The sequence below is a fragment of the Mytilus trossulus genome, chromosome 7 (genome assembly GCF_036588685.1).
Source record: "Mytilus trossulus isolate FHL-02 chromosome 7, PNRI_Mtr1.1.1.hap1, whole genome shotgun sequence".
Taxonomy (NCBI): domain Eukaryota; kingdom Metazoa; phylum Mollusca; class Bivalvia; order Mytilida; family Mytilidae; genus Mytilus; species Mytilus trossulus.
Window position 1 is genome coordinate 17,740,273 of NC_086379.1, and position 27,918 is coordinate 17,768,190.

General features: G+C 31.9%; 1 protein-coding gene and 1 long non-coding RNA gene across 4 annotated transcripts in view; one reads left to right on the forward strand and one right to left on the reverse strand.

Moving 5' to 3' along the window:
- LOC134724739 (BAI1-associated protein 3-like) overlaps positions 1–27,918 on the forward strand; it is a 136,892-nt gene that overhangs the window by 9,378 nt on the left and 99,596 nt on the right. For 2 of the 3 annotated variants that reach the window (XM_063587943.1, XM_063587946.1), the window contains exon 2: positions 19,498–19,672. In XM_063587943.1, coding sequence (XP_063444013.1) covers positions 19,506–19,672 — 167 coding nt within the window. In that variant the 5' untranslated portion in view covers positions 19,498–19,505. Of the gene's footprint in view, positions 1–2,305; positions 2,376–19,497; positions 19,673–27,918 lie in introns of those variants that run through there. The other variant, XM_063587944.1, reaches the window with a different exon arrangement.
- On the reverse strand, positions 21,139–27,340 carry LOC134726869 (uncharacterized). Its single transcript, XR_010108659.1, has 3 exons — positions 27,224–27,340; positions 23,246–23,328; positions 21,139–21,232 (listed from the first exon to the last, which is right to left on the reverse strand). It is a non-coding gene; the product is annotated as an uncharacterized LOC134726869 (long non-coding RNA).

The following is a 27,918-nucleotide window of genomic DNA, read 5'->3' on the forward strand; positions in this document are numbered from 1 at the left end:
CGTACGCGAATACTCTTACGGTCCGACCGTACGCGTATGGTCGGACCGTACGAGTATTCGTATACGGTCCGGACCGTACGAGTACGGTCCAAATACTCATATGGTCTGGAACAGATATACATTTCTTCAAATTATATTTAATTTATATATATATGGTATATATGTATTAAACTAAAAAAAAATGATTTTGATAAATATTTGTTTAAAAACCCATATGATCCCAAAACATCAGCTGGGCCGTACGCGAATACTCGTACGGTCCGACCGTACGCGTATGGTCGGACCGTACGAGTATTCGTATACGGTCCGGACCGTACGCGTACGGTCCAAATACTCATATGGTCTGGAACAGATATAAAATTCTTCAAATTATATTTAACTTATATATATATGGTATGTATGATATCTTTTTTCTGAGTCAAGTGCCTGTGTCTCTAAGCCGAGTGGTAGAAGTAATTAAAATCACGCTTTCACCATTCCAGTCTTAATTGACAATCAAGGATTGTCAGATTACCTGCAAAGGGTCGGTGGTCCTTTCGGGCACACCGGCCTACAAACTGATCGTCACGATATCGCTTATAGTACTTATACTATAGTGGCGTAAAGCATCAATTAATCAACCAATCAGTCGAACATTTAAATGGTTATTTTACATGCTAATCAGTACATCGTAACTCGTTAATTTGGCAACAACAAAATTAACAGACCTATATTTATAGTTTGTCTTTCAATTGCGTAATGTTACACCACTGTTTCAGGTCAGGGTGAATGTTGGCGCGACTTAGAACGTTGAAACCCGCTGCATTTACTTGCACTATTCCTATGTTAGGAACTTGTTGTTCAGTGGTTGTTGTGTGTAACTGTTGATTTGGTTCTAGAACACACCCGTGATATCGCGGGTCCGTGACTGAATTAAAGTATATAACTATGCGCAAGCCTTATTTTAGAATAAGTATTGTCATCTGATAAAGTCATGCCGATTATAAGATACACACTTTTCTCTGCTTTCACATCTTTCTGTTTGAACCCGTCGAACTGGAACTTATCAATTATTGGTAATATTAATTATTTGGAAAACAAAAGGTCCTGGAATGGAGTATTTTTTAATCAACAGCATTGTCTTATATTAGTTATAAATAAAATTGAATTCTTTGATTCGCTGTTTTACGACATTGAAAACTGTACCTATACGCCTTATTTTTAGTCAAGATTTTTAGTATTCGTATTGTTATCTTAGAAAGTCTTACTGATTTAAATACTACAATAGGTAACAATTTGACAATTTAGTAGTGTCAACCCTGTGATTATGACCCGTGTGTATAGCATATTAATCATGAATACACCGTTTGTTGGTGCGCCTGTCAGATGCGGAACGTACAGATAAGGTAATAGGTAACAGGTGAATATACTATTGGTATCGGTATCGGACTCGACCCGGAACTTCTTAATTATTGGCAATATTAATTACGTGGAAAACAAAAGGGCCTGGAGTGGTGTAATTTTTAATCTACACCTTTGTACTATATTAGTTATATATAAAGTTGAATTCTTTGGTTCGTCGTTTTTACGTGATGACGGCTGACAAATTGGACCTCGTAATTTTAGTATTATAGATGCTGTTGTTTTTCCTGTTTGAATAGTTGAACAAGTCATGTTGGGTCCTTTATATTATAATAGCTTGTTGTTCGGTGTGAGCCAATGCTCCGTTTTGAAGGCCGTAATTTGACCTATGAATTGGCACCTTTTACACACTTAGACTAGAATAGAGAGTTGTCTATTACCACATCTTCGTGTTCTTATACATTCAATAGGCGTTTACAATTATTTAGGATGCCCTAAAACAAAAACAAACAAACACAGGAAGCACATTACAAGCATTATTGATGACTGAACATTGGGCTGTTGTACTTCTTTTGTGCAATATAACGTCACATAAGCTATTCCAGCAGAATTCCATCCAGTGTATATAAGGTTAACGTTATTGACGTATGGTGTCTAGACACATATTTATGGTATAGCCGCCTGAAGTTGTGCTCACAATGATTTGAATGTTTATGTCACAATCATATTAAAATTACAAAATCACTGATAACAAGATAAATTTCATGTTCATGATAATACTATGACGTAGATACTTAAAGACAAGCCGTTACACAGAGAATCGAACTAAGTGTTTGAAGATGTATAATTTGCCATCAGGTAAAACGGTTATGCTGTAATCATGCACTAATACTATACACCTGTCCTTCTGTTAATGACTAAGTATTCTTTATACTAAATCAATATAATCTTGGAAGTTTGCTGATTCAATTTGAATAGTAGCTACATGGTTTTTGTAGTATTTGTACTTGGCTTTGAACAAGCTTTCAGTAACTGTGAGTACTCTCAGACCAATACTTCGTGTCTTTAAATTTATTGCTTTAGTTGATATTTTGCTTTGAATAGACCTGATGAGTAAATTCCCTTTGAAACAATTTTATAGCTGATGTTTATGCTCTGCTATTGTCCAACTGCCCCAGACTACGTTGAGGCTTGGGTGCCCTCAAGCATGTTTTGCCGCGCCACATTGTTGTTGTTTGTTGCTGTATGTCATATTTGTTTTTCTTCCATTGCAATTTGTTTAAAGATTAAATGCCATTAGTTTTTCTCGCTAGTATTAATTTACATTTTCCATGTCGATACTTTTTATAGCACAATATATGCTGTATGGATAAATGCTCTGGCTCATTGTTGAATGCCTCACAATAAATCCTCACATTATCATGTGGTACTAGTTTTCGTTGATTGTTAACAGTCTGAAGAATTCGGGCATGTCTTCACCTTTGCGTGCTTCAATGTATCTGAATTTGTGAGCTAGAAAGGTAAAACTCTTTGCAGTGATACCGGTGCATGTAAAGCACGTGAGTTTATAAACTCAACAAAATTTCGATAAAAATAAGGAGATGTGGGATGACTGCCAACAAAAGAACTATCCTGCACATATAAACTCATATCGTATAATAGTCAGCTATTCCATTAGAAAAATTTGAAAAAAATCAAACACAAGAAAGGGAATTGTTATAAAACATTTAACACAAATCTAATTAAAAAGACAGCAAAAATGAAAAACATATGTTCCCTGAATAACGTAACAGACATATAACAACAATGTGACGGGATTAATTAGATGTAGAAAGATGTGGTATTTGTGCCAATGATACAACTCTCCATCCAGGTCACACTTTATAAAATTAAGTCATTATAGGTCAAAGTACGGTCTTCAACACGAAGCATTGACACACACCGAACAACAAGCTATTAAGAGCCCCAAAAAAATAAAAGTGTAAAACTATTCGAATGGGAAACCAACGGCCTAATCTATATAAAAAAATAGAAACGAGAAACACCTATGAACCACATCAACTTACGACAACTACTGAATATCAGATTCCTGACTAACCACATGTGCAAAAAATAGCAACGCGATTAAATGTTTTACCAAAATGGTACCAAACCTTCTTCCTTATCTGAAACAATAGTGCAATATCACAACATTGAAAGACACACTATAAAATACCAATTGTAATGGCTTAACTCAATCAGAAAACATGTTTGTGAGCATTCAAACCATACCCTGAGATAGTGGTGTAATACAACAAAATCAGAACATACTGTAGAAATCAATTGGAAAAGCTTAATTCAACATATTGGCAGCATTGCAACCTATACAGTCAAAGATATACTTCATGTTATAGCAGGCACGATATGTTGTATTCTTAAACCAAAATAAGGAACAAAACCTACATATGGAACACTTTTGTTGTAAATTCAAGTATTAGTAAATTATATTGTTTGTGTAGCTAACATGACGCGTTTTCTTCTTATCTTTATTCATTTCAACGATCTTTGATTGCTTTGGTAAAATGTATTAGATAGACTGATTACAGATTTGTTATTCCCTTATGGTTTCTCTATTCTATAAGACTGATAACAGATTTGTCATTCTCTTATGGTTTCTCTATTCTAGAAAACGAATCATTTTTAATGACCACTTCTAAATCAGTATTCAAACAACAAGCGTCTGGGAAATTCCAAATGAGTTTTGAGTCATGAAAGGAGTATTTAAATTGAACGATTCACAAATACAAAAACAGAAAATCAAAAGCTAGACACGTGAATTATACCCATGTCATTCTGTCTGAAAATATGCTGATGTTTGAGGGAAATAGCAAAATCGTTTGATGATAACGAGCTTGAATCCTATTTATTTGTAAGCACTAACATAGGCATTTATTTAGCAATAAAACATTACATTTAAGATTTGATTGGCAGACAACATTTACGAGGTATAATTCCAAAATTATGTTTTATTTTTCAATAACATTTAACATGTTTGACTGAACGCACTTTCCATGACAACCTTACAACAATGCATAGGAAACCGTATACAAATCTTGATTGAACTTGAATTTCTTGGTTTTTGCATAAAAATGTAATTATATGTATATGAATTTAGTGCTTATTTATCGTTTTGACTGACAGAAAGTACTTAGTCTAGTCTTTGTTCTAACTCCTGAATGTCCCGTACTTTAAATCGAAGCGGCAAATTATGCTATGCTTTTAGGGACTTTTGGGTTGTTCGAGATGATATCGAACAATCAAACCCCACACTACCATAAAACATTGGTTGAAAGCTAATTTGATTTTCCTGCCACGTCAACCACATGCATGAAAGAAAATGCTAATTAAGGCTGATACGTTTAAAATTCTTGCGATCAATAACAACTATGTGGTATTATTAAGTCTTAAAAGCATCACGTTCATATCTTAGACAGTAATCAAGATGCTAGCATAAAAAAGAGTCATATATTTAAAGCTTTTCTTATCAGTACTGTACAATTCTTATAATCATATTAAATTTAAGCAACAGTAGTGTATAATCATTATAGTCCATTTGCCAATTACCGATTTGATTCTGTTATTACACACTTTTTAAACAAATTACTTCCCTTTGTCAGTCGTAGACTGGTTCCATACCGGACAAAATTGGCAGTTGTTAATGCAAAGCTTGATGAATTGAAAATGCTGTATCGGCGGCTTAACTAATTTTCCATAAAAAATAATTTCTGATGTCAAAAGTATTTATAGCTATAGATTAACAACAAATTAATGTAATTAAAAGTTTTTAAAACCTTAAAGATTACTCACATTACGCACAGGTAAATTTGCTCGTTCTGCTAGCTCTCCGTTATAAATGAAAATAAATGTCCCCTTTAAGGGAGACAACTGAAAGAGGGATATCTAATTACAGGGTCAAATACGGGAATTGTCAAATAGACTATAGATGATTAAATCTCAAAAGGAATCTAATGGAAATGTTGATCTCTGATTACGTTATACTACATATGAGCTCATATGTAATCAGAGATCAATATTTTAATTAGCTCATATGTAGTATAACGTAATCAGAGATCAATATTTTAATTAGAAAATATTGATCTCTGATTTTAATTAGATTGATCACACAAGTAGATTTAGAAGGTACAGTTACTGAACTCAGAGGAATTTAAAACGGAATGTCCCTAATCAAATGGCAAAATCAAAATCTCAAACACATCAACGATTGTATGACAACTGTCCTATTCATGACTTGGTACCGGCATTTTCTTATGTAGAAAATAACGGATTAAACCTTGTCTTAAAGCTAGCCAAACATCCGTTTGTATGACAGTTGCATCAAAAACAAATACTGAAGCATACGAATGAATCCTACGGATAGCATCTAGATGCTACGAGTTAAGTCCATCGTTGTTTTTCTTCGGTATCCAATTTAATAGCAAGTGTCATATAGTCTGTGTTTTGTTTGGAAGATTTCTGTCTAGAAAGGAATATTAAAAACTCATTTCACGACTCTAAAGCAGAAGTAATAATTTTGTACTTTCCTTTCTTCATGTGCATGCTTTGGTTGGCCATTAATTTCATTTAAGCAGCGAGGGATATAAAGTTGTGATAATTTATACTTTGCAATACATGCATGTGATAAAATCACTTTATAGCATATGCCGAAAGAAAACTGTTAATATTGATACTGTAGTATTGTTTGGGAATGCTTAACTGGTTGGAATGTAATTCACTATATAAACATGTATATATATATAACATACTGACTTTCTTCAATTGTATGTCAAAGCAAAGCACGTTGAGGTTTTTCCGAACGATCCTCATCAATTTAGCGAATTGTCAGTTTGACCGAAATGACTTTGTCATAGAATAGGTTTTGCTAAATCTAGTTTATAAACCAAGATAAATATATAATAGGGTGATAACCGTACCAATTTATTAGAAATGAGTACTATTTTCACAAGTTTAATGTAAAGCTAGTACTAGTATACTAGTGATTATATATAATTATTTAGCTTACATATACAGCTGTTTCGTCAAAGATTAATCATAAACAACATAACAATTGATTCTTCTATTAATGTATGCCCAGAATAAATCATATCATATATTGATTGAGCTACATATAAAAAAAATGTGTTTAGAAATAAGACCTAAAAAAATACTACATGAACCTGTATAATAAGAAAGATTTGTATTTCCGGTCTGCACGTTGTAGCTTCTTATATTGCTGTAGGTACGTACGCAATTGTTTGATAAAGAAAAAACAATATTTGGACATTTTTAATCTAATATAATGTGATTATTATCATGTTCATCTTCTCAAATATTCTGGTTCATAGAATAAAACGCTGAATTCTTGTTAATATATAATAGCTAAAAATCAAGTTTTTTTTGTGCTACAGTTTCGGGTTCAATGAGAAAACTAGTTTGGTCATAGGGAGACAAGCGACACAATTGATTATGAATGTCATATTCCGATTTTGATCGATAATTAAAATGAAAGGATAGAAAATTATATAAAAATGAAGATGCCACTTTATTCGAAATAATTGTCATGCATGCTAGTACATGTACTGACAAAAAATTATAATATTGTTTTTTTTTATGCCAAAATAGATAGATATGCAAAATATGTGCGATTGAAAAGATTTGCAACAAGCTTGCGCAATTTCAATTTCTAAGGGATAAAAAGTTTTCCTGCATTTTTGTATTAAAAAGCTTTGGAAATACATGTATCTGAATATTATAACTTACGTTCAAACTGTACAAAACAACGATCCTTCCTGAAAATCATTAATATTTTATTCCGAATGTGACAGAAAAGTTGTAAGATTTATTTACGAAAACTTTATATATTTTTTTGTCTTCCAAGTTAGAGTTAATTACTTTTATTTACAAGCAGTTTCCTCTGATTTTTACAAATCTATTCAGTAAAACTTGTTGTACATGCAAACAGTTGAGGTCCACTTTCGGGTATGGTATTTTTTGCCGCATTGGAGATCCATGGTAGGGTTGTTGTCTCTTTGAAGTATTTCCCTTTCCGTTCTCTATTTTATAATAAGCAGTTTAAGTTCATCTAAATCTTCAAGTACTCATTGAAATTGTCTTGCTTGGCTCTTGCAAATATGTATCATGATTGTCCTTTTTGGTTTATAATCTCTTCATTTTTTTAATAAATTGCAATTGTTATTATAAATTGAAGCAGGAAAATGAATTCAAAACAAGAAGACTTCTAAAATGTGAGGAATTGTGTCACGTGATAAGATACTTCATTTAACCTTGAATTCGACTAAGAAAGTCATAAATATGAACGGAAAAGTTAATAAATGTAGAGTTCTAATCTAAGTAGGTTCTATAATTTGTTTTATGTGACAATAATCCAGCAAAGAAGTGTTAAATAGAAAAGACGAATATGTTTTGCTACGAAAAAGGTGATAAAAAGACGGATATGTTTTGCTAAGAAAAGGTTGATAAAGACGGTCGTTAAGAGCAACGGAAATGAATCTTCAAGGTCTATTTTAATGTTGTGATGATTCAATTTGTAAAACTAAAAGAAGCTTTCACATTTAATGAAATAGGTTCAGAGCATTAGCACGTAACTGTTACATCTTTATAATGTGTTAATATTAATGTATTAGGTATCGACAAGACAGTAACGTATTTGTTTTCTGAATCACCTCATATTTGTAAAAACTAACACATATTGGTGTTCTTTAAACAAATTGAGAAAGGAAATGGTGAATATGTCAAAGCGACAACCACCTGACCATAGAGCAGACAACAGCCGAAAGCAACCAATGGGTCTTCAATGTAGCGAGAATTCCCGCACCCGTAGGTGTCCTTCAGCTGGCCCCTAAAAATATGCATAATAGTACAGTGATAATGGACGTCATACTAAACTCCGAATTATACACAAGAAACTAAAAATTAAAATCATACAAGACTAACAAAGGCCAGAGGCTCCTGACTTGGGACACTGACTTTAAACACATTTGTTGTAGTTTTTAGAACTTCTGTTCGGTCTTTTTGTCGATTTCTTAAAAATTTAACCCGGAGCTTTGGAGTAAAAGAAACATTACAACTAAAAATGTACCTTACTAGACCTCCTTCTTTTTTTAAGTTTATGGTGTGCTTTGCATTTGTCGTACATGTATATGTATTTTCATGGTTTATGATTTTAATTGTTTATAGATATAGGAAGATGTGGTGTGAGTGCCAATGAGACAACTCTCCATCCAAATAACAATTTAAAAATTAAACCATTATAGGTTAAAGTACGGCCTTCAACACGGAGCCTTGGCTCACACCGAACAACAAGCAATAAAGGGCCCCAAAATTACTAGTGTAAAACAATTCAAACGGGAAAACCAACGGTCTAATCTATATAAACAAAACGAGAAATGTTCTTATCTTGTTGTTAAAGTTTTTGTATTCTCCTTTAAGTGTTCACATTCGATCAAGTCTTCATTTTGAGAATTTACGTAAAAAATACATTTCTTATGAGGTTCTTTTATAGCGGACTATTCTGTAGGTGTTTTTTTTATAATATATATATTTATTTCAAAATTACACCCATAAGGGTCAAGCAATACAAACAAACAATTATACATTTTAAATACAATGATATAATAGTTGAAGGTCATACGATTGCCATTGATTGTTTACATCCACTTCATTTGAACTGTAGTGGATAGTTGTCTCATGAGTGACTATTACCACATCTTCTTATTCTTATAATAACTAAGTATACATAAAATTATGATATAGAATCAATGGTGTAGTATGAAATATGTTTGTCATGCATCATGTGAGTTCGTCAAAACTCGTTTACATGTGGTACTAATTTTCGAGGAAAAAAATGAAACATATATTCGAACGAAGCCCAAATTTTCGTATGGTTGTATGCTGACTTTTGTAAAACCGTGAAATCATGTATCTTTTAAAATACGATGACTCCTCAATCCATGCAATTAGCACCTACAAAAAGAATGAATCCACATATTAAGACCTATAATTGGACTATTACTTTGTTTTAACAACATTACTATAAAATGTCTGCTTTATTTTCAACTTCGATTTTCTAGATTTGAATCGATCTGTGTTTTGCATTTGCGTCGATCTGCATTTCATTTTCGCCGATTTTTTCTTTCATTTGGGCCGATTTTTTTTACAGGTAAATTATAGGTGAATGTTATTTTGCATTTTTCATTATTGATGTCTTCCGTTAGCCAGTTGTACAAAAGATATGAATTAACAATCAAAATATGTATATGACTGTTGTCCTCTGCCCACGAAGGGGAGGTGGAAGTAGGAAGTCGAGCAGGATAAGTAAATATAAACGCACTATGTTCACAAACTTTACAATAAAGAGGTAAAAACCTTAGATAAAAGCACTCTGCTTATACATGTACTCTTTGTATACTCAAATAACGAATTAAAAATCTATTTACAACATAAAAATTCATAAAAATGGAATGCATTTAAATCATAAATCTGTTCGTGCAAATTATGTATAAGCAACACATCTAATATATTCCCTTCTTGCGATTTCGTCTTTTCTATATTTGTTGTAATTGTCAAAAACATAGTCATTTTTTCTTTCTCTGGCTTAATTAAAAGCGGGCATTTCTAGAGTTCGCATTTTAACATACGTAACAGCGTGGATGTTTATAACCAAATTTTACCAATATACCTTCAAGTGGTGTCATCCTGGTTTGCCCACTTTTAATTACATGTATATGTAAACATAGAGGGAATTGTTGTTTTAACAATTATAGTTTATTTCTGAATTAAAGTCATATTTTTTACCTTTTATTTTACCTGTAAATGTTCAAAAGAACATTATATTCTGTTATTAAATCAAGGAAAGTGTGCAAAACTTTCTAAATTTTATATATTTTTGGCAGGATTTTATTCATACAAAAAATAGAAAAAATGTGCACTTGAAATGAACTATTTTTCCAATTTATCAACAAATAGTTTTAATTATTGGTACATTCTGAAAAAAGGTAAAAAGTAAAAGAATGAAACTAAAGATTTATTAGAATAAATCTCATTGAATATCTTTAACTTTATTTAACTTATTTTTTTTAAATTTTAATAAAATACACTGTTCTGAAACTTAATATAAAAATATCCAATTTATTCTAACAACTAGAATATAAATGCAACTGTTCAATAGTAAACGGCTATAAATATAACACAATTTACGCAGTAATCTGCATCCAAGCTAGCATTTTCTTTACAAAAAAACAAATAACAACAATAAAATATTTTTCGATTTATAATCATGATTGCTAACAACACCAGTTAGCACTTCAACCAGAAAGGCTATTTACTGACTATGCATTTACTCACAATGTACCTGTGTTAAACCGAAAATGCAATTAGGAGCAAATACAAAATCGGCGCAAATGAAAAAAATTAAATTGGCGCAAATGAAAGAATGAAAATCTTAAAAATCGGTGCAAAAAATCGAGCTCATATATTACATTTAGTTTTTAGAATCACCAATTGCATTTAAATTTATGCAATGAGAAAGATCAAACAGCTCAATTAGTATGCTTCAGTTGTTTTGAATGCACTACAATCGGCTTCATGTCATTTTCTATTTATTCTAGTTCAATGTTCTTGTCATTTCAAGGATACTTATTAAGCTTCTAGCACTGTTGACTAGCCATTTGATATGCAAATAAGATAATTATCGCCAACAATATTTCTTTTATAGGTATTACATATAGTTTTATAAAATAAAAAAACAAAGATATGTCATCGATTTACCATTTATTTAGATGCGTTATGATGACGTGCTCTACATACTAGTAGTTATATTGTAATAAACAACAAAAACATGGGGGGAGGGGGGGGGGGGGGGGGGGGGTGGAGAGGACTTTTATACTTTCCCTATACATGTTGTAGTTAGGTTAATTGAAATATGAATAAACTAATGTGCCAGCCTCAATGACTATATAAATATTAATATGCTGTGTTGCAGGTCATGTACTATTGTTTTTATGTTTGTCTTTTTCATTTTTAGCCATGGCGTTATCAGTTTGTTTTAGATTTATGAGTTTGACTGTCCCTTTGGTATCTTTTGTTCCTCTTTTATTTTGTTTGCAAATTATTTTGTAGTTATTGATAGTGCAACACTGGATCAATCGATTGTATATGAGATTAAAATAGAATGTACTTCAGCTGTCATATTGTGACGAGCGAACATCCTCCTTGACATGAACAACCCGTCTGATGAAAACGCTTCGAATCATGATCATTGAAGTGCAATGTTCATACTAAGTTTATCACACGTCCCAGTTGTTTAAACAGAGATATGAATATCATTACTCGATTAGTCATGAAATAGAAGTGGCATTTCGCAATAATTTTTTTGATGTATTGCTGTTTATAAGGCTCGCAAATTTAGGAAGTAACCTTGAAAGCTATTTCCTTTGCTTAATGAAAACATTGATTAAAGTTATTACAATGCATACTTTTGGTAATCTGTATCACTGGAACAAAAATTACAGTATTTGTTCAAAACAGAATAAACGGAATAGAATAGTTGTTCTCTCACTTAAAGACAGTATGACGTTGTCAACAACAGAATCTTAAGTGATACTTATGTAGCTATATCTAATTTACATCTGAATGTGCATTCATGTCAAACTCCATTTCACACTGTTCATCACCAATTTAAGTTTTAGCTAAACTAAGCTTCTTTTATATCAGATGAATTTATCCATATTTTTGAAAATCGTTTTTGTTTTAGGAAATAAAAGAGAAACAAGATACCAAGGGAAAAATAGAAATTAATTATAAAAAAGATAAAAATAAAAAGGAAAGACGACAGAGCAAAGCAAACCCCCACATTAAACCAAGACAACTTACAGTGAAAGTATAATTCTAAATGCTTCATTCAATAAAAAGTGGCATGTCACAACAAGTTGTTTTAAGATAGCCTAGTACATATTGTTTATAAGGCTTACAAAACTTAGACAAATCCATGAAATCTAATTCCTTTGATAAATAAACTTGTTAATAAAATAGTAAGAATGTATAATTTTATTATTTTATATCACTGCAAGTATAGGTTCTTTATATTTCATAGTTTGACACAATACTAGAAAAAAGGTTTTCGGTATTAATATTGTTTATTTGAGACATTCCACAAGCTCAAATAAACCAATTTTAAGAATAAGGTGCACTTTCAATTAATTCATTTTGTCTTTGCTTTATACCTTAAGATTGGAGAATCAATTTTGCTAATCTCCTTTTTGATGCTTGTATAAAACAGTTCTAAGTGTATTTCAATACAATTCAGAGAATATTTTCCTCAAATTTTCACTATTCATTAGCATGCTGAAGGGTCATTTAAGAGTCTTAAGAAATAAAATACTACTGTCTGAAAGCTAAACATATATGTTGATAAATGGTAATATTATTTGTAGACATTTATGTCAATCAATACATGTAGTTACCGACAATGTATTAAGTTGGCGTTCAACATTTGCTACAGGACAATGAATAATAGCAGTATTTTATTTTAATGTTTCCTTATATCATTGGCAAACTCACCGTCTGTAGTATTTGTTCAATCTAGTCTACGAATTTTATGTATCACAAGGAAACTGTACATTAAGGATTGCCACACTTCTATGCTATGAATACCGTGAAATAAATCGATTTAACTTAATCTTCCGGAACCCAATATTTTAGTCCCAGTTTATGGTACGGTCTGTGTGTATTGTTCATTACTAGTTTTATTCTATGTTGCGTTTGTTGACAACTTTTTCTTTTGTTTTTGTAATTGTTTTTTTTTTCTTTTTTTTTCTTTTTGGTATGTGTCGGTCTTCTTCTTTTTTAAATCCATGAATGTTGGTTTTTTTTTATACGGAAGCTACTCAATGAGTATTCTCTTTACAATGCTCTAGTTGACATCCGTTTTGTTCTTCGTATTGTAATTTGATTCGTATCCCGATCTATGTTTTCATGTTTGGAAGGATGCCACCTTAATATCACCCGTATGTATATAATTTTATAATTTCTAATCCCTTTTGCATAATAATTCGTACACAAATGTTATCATCAAAAGATCTATAATTGCATACCGTGTTGTTAAGTATTACTGTATAACATTGTGTATTAACAGCTATAAAACCTGATTTAACATTTTTATAGATTTATATTGCATTAACATGCTACAATAAGAAGTAACTGTCGTAAATTCAAACAGGATAATAAAACATGCTTTAAATGACGGAAGCCCTGGAGTGCCATGCAAAAAAAATAATTTCAACTTGCGCGCACAAGTTACTATCTTGTGCGCACAAGTTACACAACTTGTGCGCACGAGTTATTAACTTGTGCGCACAAGTTACCAACTTGCGCGCACAAGTTACACAACTTGTGCGCACGAGTTATTAACTTGTGCACACGAGTTGTACAACTTGTGCGCACAAGTTGCACGTATTCTTATAGACATGCACTGTTTTGCTAACGAGACTACTTTGTGGACCGCCGGAGCTGCCGAATACAAACATATGTTTATATACATGAATGCACAATACTTTTCAATGTCTGTGTATACACATATTTTGCATATATATGAACATAGTTTACTTTATATGCACTTACTTTATATATATACGCACATACTTTTCCTACATATGCACATTGTTTACCTTATATGCACATACTTTTCTATATATGCACATAAATGCGCATTTTTTTATATATCTATTTGCACATAGTTAACCTCATATGCATATACTTTTTTTTCTTCAGAGCTTATGTTTGTAATTGCTTGCTTATACCGACTCTAAATAAAGCTTTGTCTTATGTCTATGTCTTACAGTTCTGTTCCTTTATAACTAGGAAAATTTCATTTCTTGTTTTGTTTGTTTTTGCACTCTCACCTTAATCCCCAGATGCTGAAAATGTAGACGCAAAACAAAAAATGCAGAGTAAATCAGACATATCATAATTTAGAACTGCAGCACGTCATATCATATTTGATATTCACACCTTTTTAAAGCTTTTCAATACGAATTACATTTATTTTTACGGCGTCGGCGTTGGCTTTGCAATGTATAAGTTTGTGATTAGGTCTAGTTTATGTTGAACCACAAGTGGTTGTTCAATGATATGTTTTATGCATTTGTATAAGTATTGGAACATCTCATTTCTATAGATGATATTTTGCCCTGTCTTCTAAGTAATTGTCTATTGAATTTGAAAATTTATTAGCATTTGCAAGTCGTATTTCTATGGAGGTTATACAGCCCACCTCCTCATCATTGTTCATTGACATTGAAACTTTTACTTAGTTTACAAGTTTATGTTTGTTTAAAGGGAACGACTTATGATAAGTCCATGGTATTTTGTATGTATTTCGTATATTGGCACATTTCCATGGATATTGTTCAGCCATGTACTTTCAGTCGTGGTTCATCAACTTTGAATATTTCCATAACTTACATGCTACATGTCACTTTGTTTATTTTCTTTGGTTACATCTTCTTACATCAGACTCGGACTTCTCTTGAACTGAATTTTAATGTGCGTATTGTTATGCGTTTACTTTTCTACATTGGCTAGAGGTATAGGGGAGGATTGAGATCTCACAAACATGTTTAACCCCGCCGCATTTTTGCGCCTGTCTCAAGTCAGGAGCCTCTGGCCTTTGTTAGTCTTGCATTATTTTAATTCTAGTTTCTTGTATACAATTTGGAAATTAGTATGGCGTTCATTATCACTGAACTAGTATATATTTGTTTAGGGGCCAGCTGAAGGACGCCTCCGGGTGCGGGAATTTCTCGCTACATTGAAGACCTGTTGGTGACCTTCTACTGTTGTTTTTTTCTATGGTCGGGTTGTTGTCTCTTTGACACCTTCCCATTTCCATTCTCAATTTTAATGAACGTTTGAGCTTTAGAAACAGAGAGAGAGAAAAAGGCAAACTGACTTTTTGTTTTGAATTTCGATGGCCATCAAGGAACTTTCATATACAAAAAAAAGATGCGGTACGGTTGCCAATTAACTCTCCACAAGAAACCAAAATAACACAGAAATGAATATCTAGAGGTCTCCGTACGGTCTTCGACAATGAGCAAAGTTCAAACCTCGTAGTCGTATAGTCATATAGATTTCTCTGAACCACCATACATATATACTCACACCGAACAACAAGATATATAGGAATAAGTTTAAAATTAACATAATTAAATAATGGGTGGACAAGTTTTTTATAAGTCTTTAAAGTTATTAAAGAAACAATAATCTAGTCATATTAGATAACTATCAGTGAATAATATAAAAGTCTCAGAAGTCCTACTATAAGATATGATGCTGCATCTGCACAATCAACTGGTGTCATGTTGTTATCCTTGAGTCTGTTTGGCAAGTTTCACAAAACTATCTCATGAGTAAGACCGATCGATTTTTCTGAACATACTGATGTCTAAACAAACGAAATGTTCAAGACGTTGTCAATCGTTTAATCACCAAAAGTAATTTAACAACAACATTTAGAATATGCCTTTCAAGTTACATTTGTTCTGCGCCTGTATATCATTTTAGCATGTGACATTTTTATGAGTGGCCGTTCATGTCATTTGCGCGATTATATACGCGTATATAATTTTCAACGCGTATATATACGCGTATATTGTGGTTTTCAACGCGTATATTGTGGTTTTCAACGCGTATATTGTGGTTTTCAACGCGTATATTATCGTTTTATACGCGTATATTGTTAAAATAAACACGTTTATACTTTATTCCAATTTATTTATCATATACGCGTTAATATACGCGTTGAAAACCACAATATACGCGTATATATACGCGTTAAAAATTATATTATGAGTGGCCGTTCATGTCATTTGCGCGATTATATACGCGTATATAATTTTCAACGCGTATATATACGCGTATATTGTGGTTTTCAACGCGTATATTGTGGTTTTCAACGCGTATATTGTGGTTTTCAACGCGTATATTATCGTTTTATACGCGTATATTGTTAAAATAAACACGTTTATACTTTATTCCAATTTATTTATCATATACGCGTTAATATACGCGTTATTTGCATAAATATACGCGTTAATATACGCGTTAATATACGCGTTATTTGTGTTAATATACGCGTATGAAATCATTATATACGCGTTAATAAACATTCGTTTGTCTTATTGTTTTAACCAATGAAAGCTGCGTTCTTAAACTGGTTTGCATGTGACAATTGTATAACGGTCCGTGTAACACTTATCAAATCAAAGCTTTAAAAAGTTTTGAAATTTTAGATTTTTGGAATTTTGATCCAAGTTTTAAAATATCAAAATTTCAAATTGTGTTAAAGTTTTGAAATTTTGAAATTTTAACCAAATTATTAAAATATCAAAATGCTAAATATCGTTTATAAATTTGATAGTTGAGAAACTTGATCAAACTTTTAAAATACTAAACATAACGTGCAATTTTGATAATTTCACTTTTTGAAAGTTTTATTTTTTAAATGTGTCGAAGCGCTAACTTTTTTTAAAGTTTTTCATCGCTATTAATCAACTTATCTGGTTCATATCTAACATTAAAGGCATGGAGAATTTTTCTTTTGTCCTCTGCTGGCACAGAATATTATTATTACATAGTGACAAATAGTGACTATCTAAATATTGGTTTCCCAGAAGATTACTATTTATCGCTGATATAAACTTTGAAAACAATTTTCAACTTTCAAAATGCCAACACCTACAACTGGATAGATGGGTGCTTAATGTAGTACAGCGGCAAATATTACATAAACATGAATGAAACGGTTGGGTGCTAAATGTAGTACAGCGGTAACTATTACATAAATATAAATGCTCGTGAAAATAATGTTTATGGTATACATTTATATATGATATGAAAGGTTTCAACTTTTACAAAACCAGAGCTATACGTTGGATTTAAAAGTTTACTTTATTTGGCCTTTTCAATTTCATTTGACTTTATTTGCCTTTTTAACTTAATTTGGTTCGAGTGTCAATGATAAGTCTTTTGTAGACGAAACGCGCGTCTGGCGCAAAAAGCGGCAAAATTTATAACCTGGTATCAATCTATGATGAGTTGTTGTAGATACCTTGTAACAATATCTTGGCTCCAATTTTGTGATATTGGATCTTAGTACCGTCTTAATTTCAGCGTAAATAAGATTATATTAAAAACCTCCCACGTTGTGGACTAGCACAACCTTAATTAGGACACAGTGCATTCAGTATCATGAAGCGCTTTTCTTGACCAACCTTCTTACGGAACGCTTAAAGCTGAATATTTAGGGCAAACAACTTACAAAGAATAGATAAAAACGTTTAAGATGATCGTTCATTCTGTACATGAAATGACATATTCTTTAGCCAACATGATTGCAGAAAGTAAGAAGTCGTAAAGCAAAACAGAAAAAAAAATGAAATCAAAAGAAGTAATACATCGTGTATTGGGCTTTTTTATTGCTTAAGAGTTTAGTAGAAAATGTATATATACATGCTCAACATAACCATACTATATGAACTACTGCGAGTTGTTCAGTTTTTACTGTTACTCCTGTTTCTCCAAAAATATGGGTGCTAGAAAAACCAGCAGGTAAAATGGTCAATATCAGAGCCGTACGTCTGGTATCTTCTTTGAAGAAATATCAATTTTGTCATTATTTTTTCACCGCTTACAACTGTCCGTTTTATTTCATACATAAACTTTTAAGTATCAGTATGTTTTTAATTCATATTGTTTCTTATCGTTCCGCTTTTATTTCCTTTCGCTTTTTACAGGTATCCCTCTTATTGCCCCTTTTCTATTTTGATATTTTAAGCAAACATTTGAAAAATCAAACTTTCAAAAAGTGAAATAATTAAAATTGCGCGTTAGATTTAGTATTTTAGAAGTTTGATCAAATTTCTAAACTATCAAATTTATAAACGATATTAAGAATTTTGATATTTTAATAATTTGGTTAAAATTTCAAAATTTCAAAACTTTAACACAATTTGAAATTTTGATATTTTAAAACTTGGATCAAAATTCCAAAAATCTAAAATTTCAAAACTTTTTAAAACTTTGATTTGATAAGTGTTACACGGACCGTTATACAATTGTCACATGCAAACCAGTTTAAGAACGCAGCTTTCATTGGTTAAAACAATAAGACAAACGAATGTTTATTAACGCGTATATAATGATTTCATACGCGTATATTAACACAAATAACGCGTATATTAACGCGTATATTAACGCGTATATTTATGCAAATAACGCGTATATTAACGCGTATATGATAAATAAATTGGAATAAAGTATAAACGTGTTTATTTTAACAATATACGCGTATAAAACGATAATATACGCGTTGAAAACCACAATATACGCGTTGAAAACCACAATATACGCGTTGAAAACCACAATATACGCGTTGAAAACCACAATATACGCGTATATATACGCGTTGAAAATTATATACGCGTATATAATCGCGCAAATGACATGAACGGCCACTCATAATATAATTTTCAACGCGTATATATACGCGTATATTGTGGTTTTCAACGCGTATATTAACGCGTATATGATAAATAAATTGGAATAAAGTATAAACGTGTTTATTTTAACAATATACGTGTATAAAACGATAATATACGCGTTGAAAACCACAATATACGCGTTGAAAACCACAATATACGCGTTGAAAACCACAATATACGCGTATATATACGCGTTGAAAATTATATACGCGTATATAATCGCGCAAATGACATGAACAGCCACTCATACATTTTCCCCCAGAAGATTGATTTACGCTGATTAGAGTTTCCATAGTGACATTTACATTTATCTTCATAAGTATTGAAAGTGAAATCATTTATAAAATTAACAGTATAATCTAATTAAGACAGACGAGAAGGAAGATTGGAATACAGAATTGAAGAATTGCATGTGACGAATTTGACAGCACCAACATTGTAGAAAACAGAGGGGGAAAACATACATGTTACATAATTTTTGATCAGTCAGGGAAATGAAAAATAGATTACTTCCATTAGATAATGCATTATATAAACTGATATTATATAATTGGTATTTCAGAATAAATAATGGAACTCCCAGAGGCAAACGGTTCTAGACTTACAGTCAAATCACCGAAGTCACCGAGGCGACGTCGAAAGAGTAAATCATCGTCACCAACTACAGCTTCAGCAAAAGTTTTTAATTTAGTTGAGGAGCAATATGAAGCACCAAGAAGGGAATTTCAGAATCCCAAGTAAGCAATTCATGATATTATGATTCTTATAATTAACAGTATCGTTACTTTTTATCTTAACGCAATATTAAACTCTTCAGATTGGGAGAAATTAGTAATACCTTAGTTATGCTATTAACAGTCTCCGGGACAAGTTTGCAATTCCGCTGAGTGCAAAAGTTGTCACCTTAATTTTTGGAATTAAGTCAAAACAAAGTTGATAACTTGGTAGGTATTGGTTCCCTGATATTTGTCCTAAAAAAATTTGGCTCTAGCACCACTGTTGAAAAAGTTATGCCCCTTTTTCCAACAATTTCCTCAGAGGAAAACTACTTTTCCTCAAGGGAAATCAAATTTCCCTGAAGGAAAAATATTTTTCCTCAAGGGAAATTGTTTTTTCCTCAAGGGAAAAAGATTTCCCTTAGGGAATTTGCTGCATAATTATTTCCTTTGAGGAAATTCTATTTCCTTAGAGGAAATTCTATTTCCTTAGAGGAAATTCTTTTTCCTTAGAGGAAATTCTTTTTCCTTTGAGGAAATTTGCAGCTTCAAATTTTCCTTGGAGGAAATACTTTTTCCTGTGAGGAAATTTGTAGCTTCAAATTTTCCTTGGAGGAAATACTTTTTCCTGTGAGGAAATTTGTAGCTTCAAATTTTCCTTGGAGGAAATACTTTTTCCTGTGAGGAAATTTTTGACAAACACTTTTCCTTGGAGGAAAATTCAAGACAACAAATTTCCTCTGAGGAAATCATTGTTCTTCAAATTTCCTCTAGGGAAATTTCTGAACATCAAATTTCCCTTAAGGAAATGTGTTTCCTCTATGGAAATTTCATAACAGTACAAACAGTATTAATATATTTTCTCCTAGACTGAATTATTGATACAAAAGATAATTAAAACTTTAATACTGTAATACACATTTCTATGGTGAGTATTAAACATACAAAAACAAAAGGCTGACTGTTTAGCATGTTTAAGACAATACAATAATAAGCAAAACACTATAAATATCATACCATTTGTGATGTTATTAATATTGTGCTCATATTTGAATATAAAATAAAATAAACACTTTTCATGTCAAATTAACTTGTCTTCTGTTTCAGCTGCTGTGTATTCGACCCCCTACATAACAGTTCAGTGCATAAATAATTCAATCCACAAGACATCTTCCTTCAATTTGTTGAATAAATTTTGGCAACATGTTCTTCAAACATCTTCTTTGTATATTTGATATGATGGAGCCATGTACATGAATGGATAAAGCAGGTGTTTATTTCGACAACAAACATGACATATATATACTTTTATTTTTCTTAATTTCTCCATGATCCATCAGTGAATATGAATGTAGGTTGTTACATTTTACGCAATTGTGTTCTTTGATAGTACTCCATTTTGTTTATAGCAATTTTGTAGGATTTTTTTCTATTTCTTTTTCCAGAAAAACACACAGTTGAGTTCATTTCACATTAATAATCCAATGAGCACATTATGTAGAAAAGTATTAACAATTAAAATTCCTCTTCAGTATAGACCTGCAGGACCTGTTGATGATCATAAAAACCAAGATAGCTGACCTATAAATACACAAAATAAAACAAAATGTTATAAATTGAGAAAAAAACAGCAATATAAATAAGCTTATTTTATCATGTTTTAATGAACATTTTGAGAAACTTTCATTTGATATTCTTACTTGTCATGCTTATGAGTTCTCTTATTTCAGTGCTTTGTGTCCAAGATTAAATATTCTTTGTTTAGTGCCTTGCAGTGATATTTAAAGTTGAGCCACTTGCAATAGTTGTTATAGAATGTTCATATGTTGTGTTAATATTTGAACCACTGTCCTATATTATGGTCAGGTTGAGTGCTCACAGACATGAGGCCTAAATTAATATATTGTTTGTTTCCCTAATCCCTATTCTGACAAGCTAGGTGTGGGTAGGTAGGTAGGTAAATAATTTTATTTTTCCCACAAGCCTGAATATTATCTGATGATCCGCTAAGCCCGAAAAATCAGAAATGAATATAATAATATTTGGCTTAGTTTTGACAATAAAATTTTATGAGTCGGACCATTCTTGCAGGGTCGGTCAGGATTAGAGAAACAAACAATATTTTATATTAGGCCTGATTTTTTTTTATTAATTGTTATTGCCTTTGAACATGTTGAACTAAATTGGATTGTTTAAATCTTTATATATTGAGATCTTTAATGAATGACCTATAAAGGAAGTGTTTTCTCATTATTGAAGGCAGGCCCATGATTGGCCTTTAATTTCTTGCATCCGCTTCATTGAACTCTGGTGGATAAGTCACTAATTTACCATACCACATTTTCTTATTTTTATATGAGTCATCTTTCAAAGGCAATTTCTTTTATTACTGTAATTAAGAAATTATCCAAACTTTTTAGTAATGCGAATAATATGACTGGGTGAGTATCGCAAAAATAAGAAATCATATTTTGATAACAGAAACATATATATATATATATCGAATTGTTAAATTCTTGAGTATAGATAAATATATCTAAATAAAAAAGTCCAACATTTCTGGATAGTGCATATATTATTTAATATTCACAAGTACTTTCATGCTTTACAACAATCTTCAGGTGAAAGGCGAATAATTGTAACTATGAGACGGTAGTTAAGGAGGCTCGCGGGTATAAGATTTTCAGAAAAAATTTAAACATTTAATTTTCATTACAAATTTTATAAATTACCTTAAGTAGTTGTTACTTTATCATATGGCACAAAAATCATTTCAAAAAATCAATTCGTGTTGGCCCCAGCTGACTTTTTAAATGTAGATATCATTGAAAAAGCTCGAAATTATCTCCCTTTGGTGCAAAAATGCTATTTTTTGGCATTAAAATTGAAATATCTGTTTTTACTCATCAGTGACCTTTATTTTTTATTGTTGTTTTCAAATAAGCTATACATAAACTAAATAATTGTAAAATTAAAGCGATTTCTGTAATTAGGTTATTTTTTTATTTCGATATTACCTCTTTTTCTCCTATTAGTTCAACAGAAAAAAAGGACATTTACAAAAATGTATGTTTCTTTCGAAGGGAGATTGTGAGCGTAAATGATAGGTGACCCCTCTTTTTTATTTCATTTTTCTATTAGGTATAAGATAAAGTTCATTTATAGAAAAAAATAGCGAAATCTTATATTAAATAAAAAAAAATGATTTAGACCCGCGAGCTCCCTTAAGTACATAATGTCATAAAACAATTACAAAAGGGAGATAAACGTTCTAAAGTAAAATATGGAAAGCCAAATGTAATGCTATTGAAAGCCTAATGCGCATTTAGTTTTGGCTTGAATTTGGTTATAAATATTTTTCCTTTATGGATCTTATAATGTCACATTCTACATTAATTTTATAGAACGGGAAAATTTTAAAAGTACTTGTGAATATTAAATTATATATGCACTATTCGGAAATGTTGGACTTTTTTATTTAGATAATATATATCATGCAACTATATAGATCTTTATGCAGATTTTTTTTGTAATCACAATAAGTTGTCCATTCCCTGTAAAATCTGAATTTACAGTATATAGAAGTGGTCTTACCATTTAGGCCTTGTTGTATTCTGTTTATCTTGTTTTGCGCTCATTTCTTTTGTAACTGTTTATATTTTTCTATATTTCTTGTCCTATAAAACATAAAAAGGGTAAAAACTATTATTAAACATCAGTTTGTGTTTTTCTTTATATGCAGTTATATTTAAAAAGAATGGAGTATTTGTGCTATTTCATTTCACAAACTTTTTGCCAGTCATGACTTTCAAAGACTTTCACCCTGGTCAATAGTTTAAAAAACAAACATTCCCATACTTTTTCTTTGTGATCGTACTAATTTTTCATTTGACAAAAAAAACATGATTCAACTATTCTTCAATAATTTGTTTCGCTTGACTACGTTAAACTCTGAAATATTGTTAACAGTATAATCTGTATGTGTCTCACTCGTCAAAATTTCAAATTAATATAAATAACCAATAAAAATGCTATGCATGGCTCAGCTTGATAGAAACGTACAGGTTGAACTCAGAACAGTTTGGGTGGCCTGTTGCAAGGCAAAATTACTGTCCCTATCCAATATACCCTCTTTTTCCGGTGGCAGTCCAAATTTCTCTGACCATCATCACAGGTGGCCTCTATTGTATCAACCTACCTATTGTATATATTGTGAACTTGTTCTCGTCCTGAATATGCATGAAATATTTGCCACTGGACGTTAAGCAACCAACAATCAATCAATCAATCAGAACAGTTTGGGCAAGTATGGACACAACATTCAACCTCAATACAACTCTGAATTTTAAATTTTTATTGTGATTCAATAGTTGATGCAGCATAGGTTTCTGACATTGAATGAATGTGGTCCAAGTACTTAAAAAAATTTAAATTGACAATTAACCTCTAAAATGGTCCAATATTCAAAATCTCAATACATGGTTAGATGCACCATATCAACATGATCAAAGAACCCCAATAATTCATTTTTTGATGAAATCAAATAAAGTTAAATTTTGGACCCTTTAGAACTCAATGTGGACCAATTTGATAATGGGCCAAAATATAAAAAATCTTAACGAATGGTTAGATTCAGCATATCAAAGAGCCCCATATAATCAATTTTTGTTGAAATCAAACAAAGTAAAATTTTGGACCCCTATTTGGATCAACTTGAAATTTGGGCCCATAATAAAAAAATCTAAGTAAAATATTCAGATTCAGCATATATATCTGAACACCAAGAATTTAAATATTGTTAAAATCAAAATAAGTTTAATTTTGGACCCTTTGGACCTTAAGGTAGACCAATTTAAACAGGACCAAAAAACTAGGAATCTAAATACACAGTAAGGTTTGGCATATCAAAGAACTCCAATAATTCAATTTTATATAAAATCAAACAAAGTTTAATATTGGCCCCTTTTGGCCCCTAATTCATGTTATTCCTAAACTCTGAACAAAAACTCTGGTCACAAACTTTGTTTGAATTTCACAGATTTCTATTAACTTGTACTAAAGTAATTAAGTGAAAACTAAATGTCCTGGGACAACAACGACTACATGACATGCATGATAATATTGAGAATGGAAAAAGGGAATGTGTCAAAGAGACAACAACCTGACCATAGATTCAAGGGTTGGAATCCTTTTCTTTTACCGACCAATGCATTTGAATGGGAGATATAGTTGGAACCCCTCTTTACTCATGGTTGGGATCCCCCTTTGAAAATGGCTGGATCCGCCCCTGAGAAGCATTATAGAAAAATCTATAAGCTTTAACTCAAAATAAGGATCATTTTATTTATAAAGGGCAGGCACAGATCCAGAGGGGGTTCAAGGGATTGGAACCCCCCTTTTTTTGGATTATCAATGCATTTGAATGGGGACATGTAATTGGACCCCCCCCCCCCTTTCCCCTTTTGTCCTGGGTTAGAATCCCACCCCACCCCTTTTTAAAATGACTGGATCCGCCCCTTAAGGGTCTATAATTAAGTTTGACAACATCAGACATACTACTTTAACAAAAATAAATGCCACATGTCATCCAATTTAATTTCATCTCTTACTTGCTATTTCATCCATAATATTTAAAGAAATATAAATTTGGGAGTAGTATGATTTAAATTTGCAAGTTATTAACTATCCAAACTAGAGACCTAATCATGCTAATAGAGTAGATATACTTGACTAATTTAAATCAAACTTGGGGTGACTGGGAACAAAGATTTAAGGGAATAGATGACAGTTTACCACAATGACCTAGTTTCATAACAATAGCATACATTAATAAAGACTACATGGTCACTCTTATGTTTAAATTTTGGGTCAGGGGCGGATTTAGGCGGGGGCGTGGCGGGCGTGCGCCCCCCCTAAAATTTGCAAAGCATGGGTTTTCCTCAGCTCAATGAAGTATCTGAACAAACGACGAAAATTAATGTCGTCGCCTTGTATCTGTTCAGTTAGCATTCAACATGTTCAAAGAAGTATATAAAACAGTAAGTTTAACAGAATCAGCGTGATCACTTTATTATCAACTGACCTACGGTTTATTTAAGTTCTATAAATATATTATACTTCAAAGGAAGGTGTCAAACGCGATACTGCGCTTGATGAAAAATATCATAGTCTTTTAGCAGTTAAAGTATTACAATTGTGACAGTGTAGTTGCGGATTTTATAAACAATTTCTTTGATAATCGAAGTTACAAAAACATCCCCACCTCACTTTCCCACAAAGTAGGTGAAAGTGCCCTACCCGCGGTTGGGTTGGTTATTTCATCATTGCACGTCCAAGAAAATAGTATATGTAAGATTCTTTCTTAATGAAAGATAGAAACCTGGTTCATGCGAAATGTTAGTTTATTAATCTATATCATTATTTAATATCTCTATATCAATACATGTTTCTAACTTGCAACCTGTAAAGTTTGCCGAAGTGTGCAAAAACGGTCAAGGCCCAAACTCGTACTCCCGTATTACATAGAATCTCATAAAAAAAGATATCTTTGTAAGGATCACATTCTGATTTTAGTTGTTTGCAGTAAAAAATGTTAATAAAAGGTTTGCCACGACCTCTCAAAATAACCAACGAATAATAATATTTTTTTTTATGAAAAAATCGCTGGCAAAAGTAGAATTTTTTGTTTTAAAAATCTAATATCAGTCAGGTGAGCAATAGAGTCAATGAATAGAAGCTCACAGATTGTTTGTTTATTATGTGGTAATTGTAGATTGACAGGGGTGGATTTATGCGGTTAAAGCTTAAAACTTTAATAATTTCTAGGTAATTTTACCACAAAATCTTTCTCGCAACTTTTTGCTTGGCAAGATATCTACATTGCACACTCTCTAGAAGAATATTTCAATAATTTCGATAATTATACCTCAAAAATTTTTCGCCTCGCTCCGCTCGGCGAACATTTAACTTTGCGCCCCCCCTAATCGAAAATCCTGGATCCGCCCCTGTGGGTGTTCATTTTTTAATGTTTAAAGCTAACAATTTCAACTACATACAAGTATCAAGATTTGATCCTACATTATTTAAATATTGAAAAAAAATAGCTTTTTAAATTTGGATCTATATATATATAATTGTGTTTGTCACATGGATGTATTTGAATGTAAAGCATCTAAAAACTCAGGCCGAAAAAATCATTAGCCGTCTCATATTAATTTCAGTTCTTCAAAAGGCAAATTTATATGAGCTTATGCTGAAAATAGAAATTTCTTATTAAGGAGAAATCCCTGCCCCCCTTTTAGTGTGAAAAATTTTGTTGATTATATAGGGAATCACAGAAACATGACTGAGGCAAGCATCCCCCATCTGAACCCCCCCCCCCCCCCCCCCCAAATGAAAAGTTCTGGATCCGCCCGTCAACCTCTCACTCAGGTCATTGGTAAAGAGTTGTCACACAAAATAAATTTTAGCTAGTGTAGGTGTTAGTCTCAGTCAGGAGGCAACCATTTGATTTGTAGGGTGAAAAATGTGATTAATCTTGTTTGGTAAACTTATGCTATAAATAAAAATTACCAATCCATTAAAAAATCCGTGAGCCCAATCTCATCCAATGAAATAGATTATTGTCTGTTTTCGAAGTTATATGGAAGTAAGTTAGTAGTCCAGATAATTATGACGCATTGCAAGGCATTTTTTCTGAGAAGTGTAGAATGGGGGAATGGAACCAATAAATTGATCGGATCCGAAATGTCCTTCCCAGTAAAGGAGCACCTACTATTTTGTAGGTAATTATTATTAGTGTCGGTGGTCTCACAAGTAAATCAGAGTGAATATGGCATGCACATTACAATTAGCAGAGAAGAGACAATTATCAACTTGTGTTTTATTCATAATCTCGGGAATCCTCTCAAGTTCCTATACAAGGTGATAGGACGATCCGTTGGAATAGGTTACCTGTGCATCAGGAAAAGTTTTAATATAGGAACCTTAAAAATATGTGAACAGGTCGGGAAATTAAACTCTCTTTTGACACTTAGGTATTGCACTGTTGCATTACACACCAATCAAAACGCAAACAATATAGGAAAAGATAACATTTTAACCTACACAATATATGAATTTATAGGTATACACTTTTGAAATCTAAATTATATGAAAAGGGTGGGGTAACAGAAACCCAGCGGCAATGACACCCCTTATTTAATGGAGACATGTAGTTGGAACCCCCTTTATCATGGCTAGATCCGACAATGATTTTTACATGTAAA